Consider the following 19300-nt stretch of genomic DNA (forward strand, 5'->3'; position numbering starts at 1 on the left):
ATTGCCATATTTGATAAAAGACTTGGTATTATCTTGGGTTAATGATATCATTAACTAATCATCAACAGTTTATTATATATCATTGCTCTGACATCTAATACACAAATAACTTGGGAAATGAAATAATATACCCTGATTTTGGATTAAGAAATATCATGCTATGACAACTTCGAATACCGGTATTCTAAATTGTTATGCTGCTCTATAAGAAGCATCTTAATTTCACTCCGCCAAACAAGCATTTTACATTTGTTAAATTTTAAGTCACATTTGTATTAAAGTGATATTTCATTTTGTATGTGCATGAGCAAGAATATTTTCAGCCTGATTAACAAAATCCAAGATTTTAGATTATCGTATGTCTCATATATTGTCCACACAATAATACCAGCGGTAACTATCAGAAAACTAATCTCATCTATGTGGTTATGACAAGTAATTTTTAGTATTATAAATTCTTTTAATAATTGATAGATGATCCTAAAATGAAAAATATTAGTTGCTATCCAAAACACTGGGACAGGTTTTGCCTCTCGGAATACAATTTCAGCGTCCTTCGAGTCAGGAGATTGTATTACCAGTATTTACTAAATAAGGATTTTTTTTCATTGGGCTATAGCAGAATGCTGTGAATTTTATATGATTATTATGTCTACTGCATGCTGAAGAGCAATATTTATGATCTAACTTTATTTAAACAGTTGTCACAACATTTGAAACTTTGTGTATTTATGATGAGACATTGCATCATCCAAGTGTCTTTGTTACATTTTGAAAAAGGGACAATGGGGATATAATTTAGTAGGGTCTATACTAGTCTTATTTCGCTTAAATTGTGCTTGTGACACTCGGGATAGTTTATATATGTTTAATTAAGAAACAAAATTCTTATATAGTGTGGGTGTACGCGCATAGGACTGTATTCTATGTTGGATATTTTGCATAACATAATATGACCTTTGTGAGGTTAATGTTACAGTTCTCTATTCAATAAGACTGACAATGATTTATTCATGTATAATCCCAAGACCATTCTTTGCAAAAAGTCATGTTTTTTTTCTGGTATTCAAAGTCTGATTGGACATACCTTTTTATGTCCTTTTATTGTCAATGTTGTAATTTTCATTTCTTATTGTATTACTATGCTTTGGTCACTGAAATATCAATGTATTACTAGTTCAATGCTATCAAAAATAAATTGAATTTTTAAAGACATTGACTGTTTGGTATTTTTTGTTTGTTTTTGTATAGCAGCTCAGTATATCTGTATATAAGTAGGCTGTTAGTTGTTACGATATTTTTTTACTTCATTCAACTATACCTAATATGGATGGAAAAGCGCAGTCAGAGGTGAGCCTATTTCATTTAGATATATAGGTTAATAATGCTGATGCATACTTTAGGTATGGATCTGTTTTGAAATAACGTGGGCTCATACCCAAGAATAATTCGCCATCGCGAATGCATTCTCTCGTGTTATATACTTAATAATGATATAACCAATATATTCTAAATTGTGTTAATAGACTACTACATAAAAGTTAATACATATTCAATGAGTTTGAAAATGCAATTAAGTTGGTTGTCTATAGTTTTTTAAAGACATACCGAGAGACCTCAGGCCTAAAATGAATATGATAATCTCTCAATTGAAACTATTCAGTTTCCGAAACTGCAAATTGAGATTAAATGTAAGGGCCTGACTTGTGGTTATTTATGCAATTTAGATCGGATAATGATATTGGGCTTAGTATCCAGGTTTCACATTAGGTGCTAAAATGCTTACCGGCCGGTATATGTGAATTCACTCTAATGCCGCGCTGTGAAATTACAAGTATCCGTATTTGATACAATCTTTCTTTCAGGGAGGTAAGCTCTGGGGTGGCAGATTCAGTGCAGACAATGATCCAATAATGGAAAAATTCAACAAGTCAATTGATTTTGACAAGCGTATGTGGAGGGAAGATATTAAAGGAAGTAAAGCATATGCCATTTCATTATCAAAAGCATCATTGATAACTAAAGATGAAGTTTCATCAATGCTAAAAGGTACAGGGTAAGTCTATTACCGGCAGTGTGTATAATGAACACTAGATTAGGGTTTCCTACCAAAGAGTGCGAGAACCATTCCTAGGGGGGCAGGAAGGCTGAATTGTTAAATTTGGTTAAAAATGTGTGGCCAGTATAAACATATAGCATGGTGGAAAGTTAATGTGACACTGTAAAAATTAATGTGATATAATTATTGTCTGCTTATGTAATACTGATTCGATTTCAGTATTGCGTTATTTTAATGTGAGTTATAGGAAAAAATTTCAAATTATGCACTCATTTTGCTATTTATATATGCATAATGCATGCATTATTATGCTGAGTTTTCTACGGCCTTTAAAATATCTCCATCAATTTCAAACATGTTGTGTTTAGGCCTTGATGCTGTACATGATGAATGGGAAGCCGAATCTTTTGAAATCGAACAATCTGATGAAGATATTCATACTGCCAATGAACGACGCTTGAGTGAAATCATCGGTCCTGAAATTGCAGGAAAGTTGCATACTGGAAGAAGTAGAAATGACCAGGTAAAGTTTATCAATAATGGATGTTTCCCCGACCCTTGACCCCAGAAAAATTCTTCCCATACTTTACTATAGCAAAATCTTACACTTGCCAATAGCCGAGTTTACCCTAGTCCATCGCATCATTTTTGAGACGAATTCTTTCTTATCGCAACTAAACTAAAGCCCATCGGAAGACATAATGACAATTAAAATAATTCAATTACAAATAATTTTTGAAAACACAACTGAAAACTGACAAATAACGTGCAACACCACGAGAACGAGGCAATGTTTACAACCATGCTTGAATATATGTCTGAGCGAGAGAAGTGTCTGAGTGGGTGCAAAAATTACAATTGTTATATCATTGTTGACTTTGTGCTAATTGGTAATTGTTACGGAAATAAACAAGGAAATCGATGCTTGTGGAAACATCCATAAACATAAATAATTTAGTTTTATGTCTAATTGAATAGAAGAGAATGACATTACTCCTGATTTTACTTCATAATATAAATAACTCACCCCTCTTTGTTGAATGACAATACCCATTCAGCCAAAAGTTCAATTCGGCATCATGTTATAAATTTGTATTGAATGTTCGAATCTAATCAAATATTCGATTAAATTGAAAATTAAATTTTATTCAATTTTTCGATTTCATGATTTAGATATAATTTAGAATAGATTTGATGGGGTTAGAAAGTATTTTTAGCAATTGAAGTTTCACATTTTGACCAAAAGGAGTGGCTACTTAAATAGTAGAAAATCGATTCAATTCAAGCTCATTGAATATACCATTTATCGGACAATAGTACAAGACCCACTTTAGAATATATGCGATATTCTCCTGTCTGAAAATGTTATTTCAAAATGTATATGTAATGGTGGATTAATCAGTTCTGGCAATATGCTGGTGTATATTCCTTGTTAGCACAGTATTAAATTAGCACTGTGCTGTCCGTTTTTGTCTCTAGGGATTGGTTTGATTAATAAATTATCAATAATTTGCATTTGTCAAGTTACTTCAGTCGGTTTCTATTCAATGGTGTTTATATCTCAAATGAAAGAAATGGTGCTTTGTGGTATTTAATGGCGGCACTCCCATAGTATGTGCACCAAGATGGCGGACACCGGAGCGTAGTATGTGTACCAGGTCAGGGTTAGGACATAATTTCATTCTAATCTTCCTTATTTTAGTTCTATTACGGGTACTAGCCAAGTGACTCCCGTAGTATTTGTACCTGAAATTATGGCCTAACCCTAACCTGGTACACATAGCATACTACAATCCGGTGTCTGCCATCTTGGTTCTTACCACTTACTACCTTAATGGCTTGTATAACTGTTGTGTAGTTTCTTTTCATTTTGCCCATCAAAGCGGGAATATCGAAAAGGAACTAAATATTTGAATACATTCATCAAAATTGGTTATAATTTACAATAAATCCTTTTTTATGAATACGGTACATGAAATTTGAAAATACAAAAAATTGAAAACTTTTATCTTTACAGATTCTGATTTTTGGCGTCATCCTGTATTAAGCATTTGACATCTGATGGTCATACAAAAACAAAATTTTTCCTAATTGTATATTTAAATATGGAAAATCAGTCAAAGCCATCAATCAACCAACTATTCTGCAGTACCATAATTGAATTGCAATTAAGTTACAATGGCTTGAACAAATTTATGACAATGACACAATCCAGAGTATATTTGATATTTCGTTTGAAATATCTGAAAATGTTTTTTTCTTCAAGTATATTCACTGAGTCGCTGGGATTCTGAAACATTTATAAATCGCTCGATTTTGCACTTTTAGTAATGTAGCATCAGGATTTTTGTATGTTATTTGTGCAAGTCACAGAGTTACAAAAGGCTTCTATATTTCAGAAAGCTTGAAGCTCATAGTTTTCGCACCTCATTCATTTACAGGTTGTCACAGACGTCAGGCTATGGATTCGCCAGGAATTGAAAACATTTTCAAACTTAATGAAACTACTTATAACATCAATTACTGAAAGAGCCAAACAAGACATTAATGCTTTAATGCCTGGATATACACATATGCAGAGAGCACAACCGATCAGGTATAATATACCATTTTTAGGGAGAATTTTGGATCAACAAATTTTACAATTTTAAATTCTATTCGGTTGTTATTACATTATTTTACAGACCATAAGGTATACTTTAGATGAGTGGTCAAACTTCTAAAGCTGTGTCGTGCCCCCATTTTAGGATTTGTCAAGTCTCGCGCCCCACCTCAAAAATAACTAGCTAGCAATGAACTATAAATAACAGATCGTAAGGCAAAAGTGCGTTTTATTCAAGAACACTTTGAGAAACGTAAATAATGAAATAAATGAAAAGTTTGGAAATGTAAATATCCAAAATAAGGCAAGCAAGATCAAATATAACAAATATTTTTATTTTTAAGTACGGTAGCTTGTGGGGCGCACCACCGTTTGAGAACCACTGCGTTAGATTATTTATTTTCTCAAAAATGAATTGTGCGCCTTATAAGCTGATGCGCTTAATGTATGGATCAGGTAGTGCTTTATGCTTTATTGCCTACACTCAAAACCAGTATCGGTACTGCTTTAAAAGCTGTTGCTTTTTCTAGCTGTTGCGTATGAGCCCAATCTAAGCAATTTCTTGACAGTATGTCACATGGTCCGTAAAATATGGTGATGTTTATGAGTGTTACCTGAATTGTGATTACTGGACATGAAGTGAACCTGTGGATCATTCTGCTGGACTGTTATTCATGATTGTGTTTATGTAGTTGTAAACTTGAAATTAAGTTTTTTTTTTACTTATTCGACCAATTGCTTCAGATTTTTATTAATCGAAAATGTATCTTAGTTACAAAAAACTAATTTTTTGTAACTTAGTCCTCTGAGCTGAGAAATTGTGACATCACATGAATTTTATAAACAATTGATTTTAGTTAGTTAGTATGCTAATGAAAAAGCTATGCTTGTGGACATTCTTATATTCGAGTGTTTCTCATTTTGTACAAAATAATTAATAATTATGAGTGAGTCATCTGAAAAATTTTTGATGTTCAGATGGAGTCACTGGCTGATGAGTTATGGGAGTGCATTTCTACGAAACTGGCAAAGCTTGATTCCATTACATGCGAAAATCAATATATTACCATTGGGCAGTGGAGCTTTGGCTGGGAACCCGTTCAATATTGACAGAGAATTTCTTGCAAAAGAACTTGGTTTTAACGAAATAAGCTTAAACAGTCTTGATGCAACAGGAAATAGAGATTTCATTGGTAAGTCTTAAGGTTTTCTTTCACTAACCTTGCATTACATAGAGTGCACGTTTGCATTATTTATGCATGACAACTGTAAAATGAGAAGGGTAGATGAAATGCATTATATTATTTAGAATTCTCTATTACTGACACCTTATGCGGAAAACATAGTGGATATTGAAAAAAAAATTTTAGCAAATATTGAATTTGACAATTAAACAGTCAATTTATATTATAATTTAATTTAATCTTTTGCGTAAATCGGGGTTTTTCAAATCGGAAAAAGTAGTGGATGTAGGAAAACAAAATTTGGTAAATATTGAATTTGACAATTAAACAGTCAATTTATATTATAATTTAATTTAATCTTTTGCGTAAATCAGGGTTTTTCAAATCGGAAAAAGTAGTGGATGTAGGAAAACAAAATTTGGCAAATATTGGATTTGACAATTACACAGTCAATTCATATTATAATTTAATTTAATCTTTTGTGTAAATCAGGGTTTTTCAAATTGGAAAAAGTAGTGGATGTAGGAAAACAAAATTTGGCAAATATTGGATTTGACAATTACACAGTCAATTCATATTATAATTTAATTTAATCTTTTGTGTAAATCAGGGTTTTTCAAATTGGAAAAAGTAGTGGATGTAGGAAAACAAAATTTGGCAAATATTGAATTTGATAATTAAACGGCCAATTTATATTAAAATTTAATTTATAATTCGCCTAAATCAGGTTTTTTTTAAACTGGGTCACTAGGTACCACTCGCGCGATTACTTTATTAATTTAAAGTGAATTGATTGTGATTTGTTTAATTCTTTGACTGTAGTTCTTTTGCTTTCGTTTGATGGGATTTGGTTATTAAATGTGGGACATGAAATGATTGAAACTTGTCAATAATAAAGCTACTTATTTTTATTGGAGAGGGGGATTGTCTTTTTAGTGGCGCGTTGAGTGAACAAATTTGTTTGTTATTTATAATTGTGGTGAATGATTTACAGTGGCAAAGATGTTAATTAGGTGAGCATATCCCAGGTATGTGCTAAGTATCTTAGCAGTACTGTGTGGTGTGAATTAAGATAAATTGTGGAGTATTTTAACAACTTACTTTTACTATTAGGCATAGATTATATATGTATACCAATCCATACTTATCATCAATTTTCATTGTCTCAAATCTTGCTTTATGACATAATTCTAAGGATCAAATTTATCAATGAAAATATACACTGACGCTTGATTGTACCATTAACCTATGCAAAATTACTGACAAAATATCACTTGCCTTTATATATCAATGCTCTCAATTGCTTTTCAACACGCTGTTCATTCTGAAATTAGTTTTATTTTATTTTTTTAATATCACTCAATGTTTAACGAAGTGTTTAGTTAGGTGTAATAAAATTAACAAGAAGCTTTACTAGCAGTTAAGGGTGGGCTAGTATGTATTACCTTTTAAGGTAATATCTCTTGTCTACATCACAGCAATTCCATAAATTAGTTGAAAATTTGGTAAAAATTATATCTTGCCTAATTGAAATATTGAACTGCAGGAAGTTTGAGGCATATCTTGAAGTTTTTAAAATCGCATGAGAAGGTACATTTGCGGCTCAAAATAATTGTTTTTTTTTTCAGCGGAATAATTGATGATTTCCTGCCTAATTTTCTTCAGTTTTGTAACATAAACTCTCATGCTATTTATGTTACCTTAAAATTTATTTGTTCAACCCAAGTATGTGTTAAGTTTTACCTCTGATATCTGTGCTTAACCCTTTCCGTGCGGTGGGCACGTATACGTACCCACGATAAAACTCACTAGATTGCGGCGGGTACGTTGATGTACTCCACTGTTTTATTTAGCAATCGGTCGCAAACTGTTGGTCTAGTTTTTCCGGGTTTTAGTTTATTGATAGGAAGTCTTCTTCGAGATTAACATGAGCGATGGTAAATCTCGCATTCGTTTACCATGGGAATTTTATTTGCGGCGGAACGAGGGAGTGTTTTTAAAATTTAAGCAAATTTCGGTGTTTTTTGGGTGGTAATAGAAGACATATTATCCCTTCCATCTACCAAAGTATTTTGAGTTAGATAACGAAATTGCTACAGCAATATTATGCTATTGTTTGCCAACCAAGAAGCGGTAACAGTAAAGGATTTAGCGAATATTTCTATTTTTTATCACGGTTTGAAGTTTCAACACCCAAGAAAAAAAAATGCCTTTTTTCTATCCGGTTTGTGACTCAGACCACTCCTTTTGAAAAAATTTTTTAATCGCCAATTGCAAGCTCTTTAAATAAGGTTTCCAACGAGCCGTCAGTGGGCAGCAGAGGATCATTACTTTTTCGTTAGTCGATCGATTAGTTGTGGGGGTACAAATGCATAAAGTCGACGTAGCAAATACGATTATTTAATAAAAAATATAAAATCGCATGGAAAGGGTTAATATAAATATTGCACTGTGCACTATTGGCAACACTGGGCTAAACAGAGCTGATGGGAATTTGCCCTGTGTTGTCACTCCGTGACAATTTTTCAACTTTATTTTAATTATCTGATATATTTCAATAACTATTTGCCTCAAAAACTGAGGCGTCACTTTGGGGGTAGGGCCCAATAATTTACCTATTTGGCAGTTGATAGTTGCTTGTTGTTCTTTCGCAGCACTGCAAAAGATCTCGTCACTCCGTGACGTCACGGAGTGACATAAGTATGCCATTTTTTGAAAATATAATTTTTCTGTACGCGAAGTACCATAATATTGGGTTTGGACTGCAAATTCTTTTGCTTTGCCCTCTACTTACTTTGGATCATACCCACAATGAAACTTAAATGACATGATTGAATGGCAACTTTTTTAAAACTATCGATGACCAAAATATTTGACCTAACATGTGCCGGTTTTGAACAATATGAACGAACTTATTGTAGACTACAATTGAAAAAATAAAGAATCTGTTGGAATGGCAGAGAAAATAGGGCAAAATGCATTGTTTTGCGATATAATTCGACATTTTGTAAAAGGCGTAAGTGAATTCAAAAAATTCACAAACAATATTAAATCTCAAGTTTTAACATCGACATCTGGATTTTGGTTTATATCCCTTTATCGGGTTAACTCGTAGGATGCTAAAAATATCGTGAAGTGTAAAAGAAATATGATGCGTTTGTCAAAAATTGAAGATACTTCCAATTAGAAAACGCCAGTGCGTCACTCATTGTCACCAATGTTTATTTCTATGTGCCAACTATAACATAAAGCTGGAAAAAGCAAAAATGATGCAATAACGAGTTTTCGCAGGAACATATTTATCACTGTCTTCTTGTTCTTGTTGTGTTTGGGGCCTACTGCTTCTATGTGTGCTTTGCAAGCAGATGCAAGTACTACGCAAAAGAAAATACTTTTCTATGGTTAATAAATTAGATATCCAAATAACGAAAATCGTCGCATGGTGCAAAGATTCTTAAACTGAATTGCATTAACGGATCCTCCAGATTCTGTATTTTGAATTGTCCATTCTTTGTCAAGTCACTGCAATAAGATTCCAGATGTCTGTTTCATGTTGTCTGTGCAACATAGCTTTTTACTTGACTATATAGATTATTAAAGTTAGTGCACTCGCTTAGCATATGAATATGAAGGAGACACAAGCAGAACGTCAAAAAAATATCATGTTACCCAATTTTTTGTTGAAATGTTTTGTAATTTCAAACAAATAACCAATTTTGACCTAATACAACTAATTGTTCAACATTCTTAATACCATTTTAATGATAAGGAATTTTTGTCACTCCGTGACGTCACGGAGTGACATGCTACTAGTTGGGCCGTATAATTGGGCTGCTTCCTGAAAAATGTTTGTTGTACAATAAATTTTGCATAAATGTAGAGATTAATATCTCTAGAATACAGAGACAAGTTATTATAATTGATATGTCATGAAGCTTTTGACGAAATTTGGTTGATATATCGCAGTCATTTTATGCATTCAACTTTTTGTCACTCCGTGACATCACTTGTTTTGTCTCGTCGTTTAAAAAATATTTGGTTGAAAGTGAAAAGTGAATTATGGTAAATACATCAGTGATACTGCTACCAATTGGCATTCTAAAAATAGCAAACCACCAAGACCTTGATATAGTAAAATTGATTAAACGTGTGAAATGTCACTCCGTGACATTTATGGAATTGCTGATCAGTGTTTCTCCAGCTTTCATGATCTGTGGCTCTTTTCCAAAGATTTTTAACTCATGTGGCCACCTGCTGTTCTATAATAATACCTAATTCTGCTTTTAACGCCCCCAGAGGAAGGCTCCGTGGTTGTCATCAAGGGCCCAATTTGTGAAACCACGATCTAAATTATTTAAATTGTGAACAATGTAATCCCAATCTCTGGCTGTATTGGCCACCCTTATGCTATAGCCAATCACTTTTTATATATTTTTTGTTGAAATATTTTTGTATCCAGTAGCAACAAAAATTAGGCCTATTGTTATGGTGGAAAAGTTAACCCATTCCATACTATTACTTATCAAGTAAATCGGAGTATCGCCTGACATTAGTTATTTACAAAAAAACAGAGAACTGTAAATTGTTTTCTATTTTAATGGGAAGCAGCCACTGTTAGGTAACGAGCTAATAATCTCAGAAAGGGCCTCAATTTTTCTGGTTGAGCTTTGCATACCTAATTTATTCAACCTGCGTCCAGTGGTGGTAATAAAACTAATATAGTGATTCTTTTCAGCTGATGTTTTGTTTTGGCTGACACAACTATCTTGTCAATTGAGCAGATTTGCAGAAGATTTAATTCTTTATTCTACCAGCGAATTTGGATATGTGAAACTATCTGATGCTTACAGCACTGGCAGCAGTTTGATGCCCCAAAAGAAAAATGCAGATGGTTTAGAGTTGATTCGAGGGAAAGCTGGAACAATTATTGGAAGGGTATGGATATATACTTTTTTATGTTTTTACATGCCTTTCGAAATATAAGGAGCCTGAATCTTTCCTATTTAGCATTACCTGCTCAATTGATCAAACTTTGGGTGAGGGGGTGGACATAACATTTAAACCCAAGGTTTCAAAACTGTGATTTTAACATTGTTCAATGCTTCAATCACTTGGCCATTATTCTTTCTGTGTATTTGAAACCAACACTTGTGAATTAGTAGTAGCACTATGTTTTTATTAACAGTGATTGTGGTGTGCAAAGACAGAATTATTATGAAATAAGATTTATGACCAGATAATTGACTATGCAGTCAATGTTCAAAGTCCCAAATTTGAATAGTGTGCGGCTCACAAAACGAGTTTTTAATTTAGTTTAATCTAGTGCGCGGGAGTTATTTCAATCATTTTACGCGGCAAAGTCTATACCTGAGCTTGTGCGAAGCGAACCACGCATGTCATAAGATCATGATAAAAAAGTGTATATCAATCGCATGTCTTTGAGAAAATTTTCAGATTAAAGAATTATAATAAACTCAAATTGATAATTTTTTTACAGTGTATGGGTTTCATGGCAACAATGAAAGGATTACCAAGCACGTATAATAAAGATTTACAAGAAGACAAAATTGTATTGTTTGATGTCTGTGATGCCATGCAGGATGTTATACAGGTTTTATATTTTATAGATTCAAATACTGGTAATTTATTTTCGACGTGTATGAAACATTGCCAACACAAATAATAATAAATAAGTCAAAAGAACAAAAAACACACACAATGTTTTGGCTGCAATTCACGAAGAGCCGTGAAAGACTATCGAGTCATTGTGTCAACGACACCATAGAAGATGTTTCTTATAGAATTTCAATAGGTTTCTGTAATATATGGGAGTAGAAGAAAGCACAACATGTAGGGTTCTGTTGATCAATTCTGTCAGTAATTTGAATCTAGTCTGAATCAGGATTCTTTCTCAAAGACTCAAAGTGAGTTGAGCCATCTGAGCAAAAGGCTCATGTCAGACTTGACTATCCGCCAGAGTCTCTTGGTAGTGCAGTGACTCGAATCGACTTGGGCTCAGTCTTGACACTTTCATTAGTTCAGTGTAATTTCTGAACTGTTCCAAGTATTTTTTTATCCAATATATAATTGCTAAGTAAAAGCGTAGGATATAGGCATAGATTATCAAATTCTTGTTTGGCTGGATTGGTTGAGAGGTGACTATATTAAAGCAGACCTTAATATGAAGTAATTGCATCCCAAGATCAAGTTATAGTCTGATTATTAATATTAACTCAGTAATATAATAATCCTGCTTTAAATTTAGTAGTCTGATATCTACGGTAATTAAATATAAAGCCTTCATTAGTACTACACTCCTTGGCATCATTTTTATTTAAATATGTATGGTTGACACTAGTGATGTTCAAATCCTGTTGAAATTAATTTTATTTATAGTAAAATTTTATGAATAGTTTCATTTGGAAAACTATCCTTTTGAGCAACTGGTTCTTTTGACATTTTGAAGTCTTTCATTATAACCAAAAACTCCTCTATTTACGTTTTGAAAACAAAAAAAATGGAAAATCAGTTGGAGCTCTGTTTATTTGATTAGGTTTTCCTGCTTTTCCAATTTAAACTTAACAAATACAAATTAATTTCCCAATTGTCTTGGTTGAACATGATTCTATTTGAATAGTTTTAGCCGAGTTTTAGCTTGAATAGTTTTAGCTGATCGTGAAGGCTGTCTACATGTTTCAATGTTGTCATTGAAACTGAGATTTATCCTCTCTTTTGTTCTTTAAGATTGCTTCTGGTATCATTGCAACATTGACCATAAATCCAGAGAAAATGAAATCTGCACTGAGCTTTGATATGCTAGCGACAGATGTTGCATATTACCTAGTGCGTCGGGGAGTAAGTAATAGACATTGTTTTTATGATCATCGCTCCAATAAAGCTGAGGCTTGTTAGTTCGACTACTGATCCACTGCCAGATTTGTGATATTTTTCAAACGTTTTTATAATAGATGAATTATTTATAAATAAAAACTTCAGATTCACGTTCTTTGTCAAATTTACAAAATGTAATTTTAAATACAAACCAGTCAAGATTCACTATTCTGCTATAGGTTTGAAATGGCAATCCTTTTCTCAGTTTTGTGATGCCTCTATCTACTCATTCATGAGAGGTCATCAGTCTTACCTCCTTAATCGATGCCAGGTTATCAAATTGTTATGATTTGAGGATATTGTTACCAATATAGTTTGAGTGAATGGATACATTAGTTTATATTATTTTTGGGTTGTTTTTCTAATGTATATTTAAAGCACTGTAAATCGAACCTGTGTTAATTTGTGGCGAGAAATTGATTTAAAAAGACTTCTCAGTCATTAATTAATAATTACTGTAAAGATTTATGAATAAAATAAATTGGGCTAATACTAACCAAAGCCAATTAGATGTTGTAAGTTTATTCATAAACTGAATTTTGTGTTACGAAATGACAGATTGCGTTCAGGACAGCTCACAATCTAGCTGGTCAGGTTGTAAAAGCAGCTGAAACAAAAGGATGTTCAATGGATAAATTATCATTGGCAGAACTGAAAAATATAAGGTATATTATGTATATTCCTTAATTCAATCTCAGCCTATTATGTTTTGAATATTCAATTGCTTATGTATTGTCACCCTCCCATTCCTATTAAGCTTTAACTTGATATGCTTTCACTTGTGGACATTTGAAAATCTTGCTGTTTCGGATTTACTGCCTCATTATATTACTGTTTCCATTGAGTTTTGTAATCTTGAATCGGGGCTCCCGAAGTATGCAAACCAAGATGGCGGACATCGGAATGTAATATGTGTACTAGGTTAGGGTTAGGCCATAATTTTAGGTATAAATACTACGTGAGGCTCTTGGCTAGTCTTCGAACTGATAATAGGACTAAATAAGGAAAATTGGAAAAAAATTATTGCCTAACCCTAACCTGTTACCCATGTTACGTTCCGATGTCCGCCATCTTGGTTCGCATACTTCGGGAGCACCCTTGAATCAATTTTTAATTTAGGCATACATTTTTGAAGGTGTGTGACTGTGTGTACCAGGTTAGGGCATAATTTCATTCCGACTTTCCTTATTTTAGTTCTATTACGAGTTAGGAGACTGTCTGTGTTAGTCAAGTGAATATACCCCCTGCCCATAGGCTTCAGTCCCGTTACACAACTTGATGTAAAGTAGGCGAACAAAATTAGTTATCTCCATATTGGAGCTCCCTTTTTTCAAAGCTATTAATCAACGTGAATGTAATAAACAGATATTGATCTAGTAAACAGAAAATTCCTACTGAATTTTCATAAAATCCGTTAATTATTTCTAACCAAGCAATAAACAGCGTTATTTTTCATTGCAGTCCAAAATTTGAAGAAGGTGCCTCACAAATTTGGAACTTCGAAAACAGTGTAGAGCAATATGCTGCTTCAGGTGGTACAAGCAGATCGAGTGTTCTGAACCAGATTGCAAAAGTTGAAAAGGGAGTCAAAGCAGATATCTTGATATGATTGCTCAGCAGATACCAAATAGCAATATCTATTTTTTTTTGGTGTTGTGCCAATGTTGTATTTGGTTAAAAAAAGATTCAGAATATACACAAGTAGTAAATTTTGGAAAGCTGTTCTTTTGGCAAATTGACAATACTTTTTAGTGCACTGTGCTGATGCATTGGGTGTTTGAATGTTCTTTAATCCATTGCATCTTTGTGTTTTTGCTGTAAATTGAGATACTTGTTTTTCTCATAACACTGTTTTATATGTGATGAGGTGGCGTGTATATTGTGTATTTTATTGAATTCATTCAGACAACCTTTTCCTGGCTTGTGGTACAATAGGCCAGTAAATCCAAAAATCAATTATAGCAATCATAAGCTTAGTTCAATCATTATCACTGCACAGAATCGTGTTTTTAGTATTTTAACTGATAAAAAGTTCAATGTTGTTTGTTTTATTTTGTGTTCTTGTTTTTCGGCTGATATTTCAGTAAATTGCTTCAATCAATAAAAATATGTTTTGCAATGGTATGGGTAGCTAGTGGCTGAAAATTTCAAAATTTTGGATTCAGGCAGCTAGACATTTGAAATGTGCTTCAGGCCTTCAGCAGTCCCATAAATAATCTCTGGGTAATAAATACTCATAGTTGTAATTCTGTTCGAATAGAAGCTGTAGTGAGAAATGCATCAAATTAGTTAAACAGTTTGAAGGCGATAAATACCATGTTAGTGTTTTCTGAGCTATCACAGAATCAGGAAATATGGAGGTAAGCAAAACCACAACTTCAAAAATGTCTGCTGGATATGAAGCTAGCACACTTGAGTTTGTTTCATATTATACCTTTTGAGGAGTATTGACCGTTTTAACCCTTTAAAGTTTAAATTAGTAAAGGGGTTCCATGACAAGTCATAAATTTGTCCATGACTTTTGAATCGGCAGCTAAAGATTAAAAAATATTTCAATACGAAATGCAGACGTTCTTCTACTACACAATGACATGTTATTTATCATACTCTTCAAAATCTGCATACACCATTAGCCCAACATGTCTTGTGTTTCATATCAAACAAACTTAGCATTTCTAAATTACCTAAATATTTACCATATTTCTGGCTCAATCAAATATGTCACTGGATACTTTATTTAACGAAAAAGACAATGCGATATTATGTATGCATGGCATGTATTGCTTTCCTTGAGATTTTTAGATGGATTATTACCGTGGTTCTCAGAGTGGGCATCGTTTCAATTTTGATAGGGCGTCGCGAAACTTTTTCTTTTGCGGAATTGTACCTATTTTGCGGTACGTAGAAAAGCCTAAATTTAAAATTGCACTGCTGAAACGACAAGAAGAAAAAAAGATACTGAACAAGAAAAGTCTAAAAAGAAAATTTCCGACTTTGGAGCGTTCAAGTTTCGGGTAAAAAAGTTCTGGGGTTTTTGTTGCAACTGGAGATGCAATTTTACTAAATGCCGCTCAGGATTATCCGGTAACATGCCCTTTTTGGCCAAATTCTTGCCGCAAACAACACATTGCGGCTTTTCTGTGCCCTTTTGTTGAATGGAATCGATATAAAAGGAAATTTTAATTCTCAAAATGTAATGAGTTTTTTGATTTCCTCGGATAACGAATATCTTTCCTTGGTATAAAAAGAGTTACGCACTGTCATCCTATTTGTGACTTAATTACCATGGCGGTAATAAAAGGCAAAATATCGCTCTGGAGCATGTTGAGAGGGAAATGCGTGCGGCTTTCACGATGAAGGTTCCATGACAATCGTAAAAAGCACAAGTAGCTACACCCATCGCAATGAATGCGCTGTCACCGATTTTCGTCAAGTTTTGTCTGTTCGTTTAAATTAAACTCATTGCAAATGAGGTCTTTCATTGAAAGGTATCAAGACGTTTTTCATGGGGAGTTGCAACTTGAGCAACTTTTTTGTAGGGCGTCACAATACAAAAAAGTTTGAGAACCACTGGATTATTACATTAAAGTTATTGGTGGATTTTACAGCTATATTAAAGTTAAAATTACCAAGGACCAAATCAAGGTTTTTATTTCCCGATTATTACCATTTCCTGGTCTGCTACCCAGTGGATACCACTGCCAATACAAGCTCTTCTTATAAGTTCGATAAATCACATCACAAAAAATAACAAAACAACTCCACTGATCAGGCATTTACTTTAAAAGAATCTACTAAAACAAGGTCAGGTGCACTCACTTCAGGAGAATCCACTATGACAGGGGTTACCAAAACTAAGGTACATGTACACATTTACCCTTTCAATAGATGCATTAGAAGGATATTCTTTTCATAACTGCCTTTTTTAGCACCTGTTGACTTATTAAGAGGGTGCAACATATGTATGTAACTTTTTATTTTGGGTCTTAATCTGCCTAGGTTTAGTGTGCAATATAAATTCATTCAAATAATCACGCAGCTCTTCCAATTTTTAGTCTTTCGCAAATTCAGAGGGGATGTAATCGGTTGCCTAGCTATAAAAAACGGGCGCCCCGGAAGTGTGTGTACCAATATGGAGGCAACTAATTTTGTTCGCCTGCTTTACATCAGGTTGTGTAATGCCTATGGGCAGTGTTCTCTCTAAGGTGTGCGCGTGCACACAGCTTTCAGAGGCTGCGCACACGCATTGATTTAATGCGCACAGGCGTATTTCGATGTAATGTAACAATGTTCTCGGTTGGCAGGTTGAGAAAGTTTGTTGTTGGCCCACTTATCACCCGGTTAAAACGCCAAAATTTTTCATTGGTTTTTTTCAAAAAAAGTGCGCACACACAAAAATTTCTGCGCACACATATTACAAAAAATTAGAGGGAACATTGCCTATGGGTATATTCACTTGGCTAACACAGACAGTCCCCGAACTCGTAATAAAACTAAAATAAGGAGGATCGGAAAAAATTATGGCCCAACCCCAACCTGGTACACACACTGCGGGAGTACCAAAAAAAGTAATGCATCAGGGCAAGTTGCGCTAAGCAGTCAAAAATTCGAGGAAAGAGTTGGGAAGTATACGAACGAATCTATAAATATTCCAACGTGTACCCTATGGCAGAAAAGTTTGGGAAACCTTGATCTACGAGCAAAGTTATAATCCACCACTAGATGAAAATGTCCAAAAGCTTTTTACCTCGGCGGGACACTGGTCGTCATCCCACATTAAAACCCCAATTGTATCTTTCCGCATACAAATATCTTACGTAAACTTGAAGCAACCCATTATACTAACTTTCGAATTACGTTTATAATCAAAACAGAGGGCTATCTATTATTTATTCCCAATATACAACAGTTGAAAATCTGGCATAGTTTTCATGTTTTAAGAATGTTATCCAGGATGCACGACGTGTTTCCCTCGTTGAGTCCTTCCTTGCTTGTACTGGGCATACTGATCAAAAATGTCCTAATGCGATCAGTCATACTGAAACCACACAAATAATAGCTTGTCATTTATTTTCATGATTTGACTGACAAGGCAGGCAGTGAAAGAAACGAATGATGAAATCACTAAGCAGCTACTTCGATAGACTTCTTTTTCTTCTTTTTGTGTTTTGTTTTATTTTGAATCTTGTCACCTTTCGAATTTTTTGATTCTGCACATAAAAAGATAACAATATTATGATTAAATGGTAAAAAATAGGGAGTGGGGTGTAATTACTAAGAAAATAGGAATACCCATCATATCTTATGATTTGGAATGCGATTATTCCAATTATCATACTAATCAACTATTACTATATTAACACAAAGTTTGGAGGTAATTTCTTTTTTTTCGTAAACTTTTTAAACGCACCAGATTTAATTGACTAGCCTAGCTAAAAGTAAATCTTTTGAAATCATTCTCCATATGAACTATTACATAAACCAATACCATTTTCATCACCCAGATTCTCATTTGTTTTTGTTCCTTTCTTCCGTCGTTGTCTTTTCTCCTTCAAGACTCGTGCCTTCATTTCTTTTTTAGTCTCGACCTCTTCATCTATACATTCTGTAATTACAGAGAAAGTAAGACAAAATTGTACGATAGTTCAAAAAAATTTACTACTAATGTACTGAGGAAATGAAAAATGTTTTGTCATAAAGCATTCACGGTCTTTTCAAATTGTCAAATTATAACCCTGATCAAAATTTTACACCTTCTTCAACAGAAGACTTCGATTTAGTTTCCTTAGTTTCTTCTGATTCAGATTGAGTCTTCTTCCGTTTCTTGGTTGATTTCTTTTTCGACTTTGAAGAATCTCTCCTGTGGCCAAAAAATAAAGACCAATGAAATGAAGAGCAACCGAATTGAACATCACCATTTTTGTAACATGGTAGCAACCTCAAATATACTGACACAATAGCTGGACATATGTATCTACGTATATTTAGGTGAGCACAGAGTTTGCTGAAAAGATCAGGGAAAGGAGTGATAGAAGCAGTCAAGCATGACGAAATAAAAAGTGTTATTTCAATTTAATTAGAACAGCAAAATTTTAGATGAAATATGAGGGTTCCACAGAGCACAAAATTATTTAAAAAAAAAATTAGGTATTAGCCCTCCAGCTGCTTCATTCATTTTTAACTGAAAATTTGAAATTGATGGTTTCTTTTATTGTGGACGAAAAATCAGCCACTTTGTGTCAAGTAGCAATATGGCTTTAACTAAATATAAAGCATAATATGAATGCCTACTTTAAATTATATGAACAACATATATCCCAACAATAGTATCAAGATTTTAATTGTGGAAACAAAAACTTACACAATCCCAAATTCACTTAAAACTTTCCAACCCCAGTTGGTGAGTTCCTGGGATTTTTCAACATCTGGTAATTCCAAAAATTTCTCCAAAGATTCGGTAAGAACGGATTTATTCAATGATTTCAATTTATCAGTTGAATGCAGTATGAGTATAGCTTGATGATAGAGTCTGTAAAAGAAAGTGAAATTTTGGAATAAAAATTT

The 19300-nt window shown here is 33.5% G+C and overlaps 2 protein-coding genes across 3 annotated transcripts in view; one reads left to right on the forward strand and one right to left on the reverse strand.

Annotated features, from left to right (window-relative positions):
* The first annotated feature begins 1199 nt into the window (after positions 1 to 1199).
* Positions 1200 to 14860, forward strand: LOC120345767 (argininosuccinate lyase-like). Its single transcript, XM_039415311.2, has 10 exons — positions 1200 to 1350; positions 1866 to 2049; positions 2428 to 2582; positions 4501 to 4655; positions 5640 to 5854; positions 10581 to 10780; positions 11343 to 11456; positions 12590 to 12700; positions 13295 to 13401; positions 14198 to 14860. The coding sequence occupies exons 1-10, from the start codon at positions 1327 to 1329 to the stop codon at positions 14343 to 14345; spliced, it is 1413 nt and encodes a 470-aa protein (XP_039271245.2). The 5' UTR covers positions 1200 to 1326; the 3' UTR covers positions 14346 to 14860.
* Positions 14861 to 17789: 2929 nt separating this feature from the next.
* Positions 17790 to 19300, reverse strand: part of LOC120345763 (myb-binding protein 1A-like protein) — a 33648-nt gene continuing 32137 nt past the window's right edge. The window contains exons 22-25 of one of the 2 annotated variants that reach the window (XM_078114962.1): positions 19098 to 19265; positions 18490 to 18596; positions 18237 to 18341; positions 17790 to 17946 (exon numbers count right to left, since the gene is read on the reverse strand). In XM_078114962.1, coding sequence (XP_077971088.1) covers positions 17861 to 17946; positions 18237 to 18341; positions 18490 to 18596; positions 19098 to 19265 — 466 coding nt within the window. In that variant the 3' untranslated portion in view covers positions 17790 to 17860. Of the gene's footprint in view, positions 17947 to 18224; positions 18342 to 18489; positions 18597 to 19097; positions 19266 to 19300 lie in introns of both variants that reach the window. The other variant, XM_078114961.1, reaches the window with a different exon arrangement.

Source organism: Styela clava, chromosome 8 (genome assembly GCF_964204865.1).
Source record: "Styela clava chromosome 8, kaStyClav1.hap1.2, whole genome shotgun sequence".
NCBI classification, from domain to species: domain Eukaryota; kingdom Metazoa; phylum Chordata; class Ascidiacea; order Stolidobranchia; family Styelidae; genus Styela; species Styela clava.

What these genes read in the sequence shown, in the direction of transcription:
- LOC120345767 (XM_039415311.2), top strand. Translation starts at nt 1,327, where the DNA reads ATGGATGGAAAAGCGCAGTCAGAG. An exon ending in AGTTTCATCAATGCTAAAAG is followed by an intron (nt 2,050 to 2,427) that starts GTACAGGGTAAG and finishes TGTTGTGTTTAG; the next exon opens with GCCTTGATGCTGTACATGAT. An exon ending in CTGGAACAATTATTGGAAGG is followed by an intron (nt 10,781 to 11,342) that starts GTATGGATATAT and finishes ATTTTTTTACAG; the next exon opens with TGTATGGGTTTCATGGCAAC.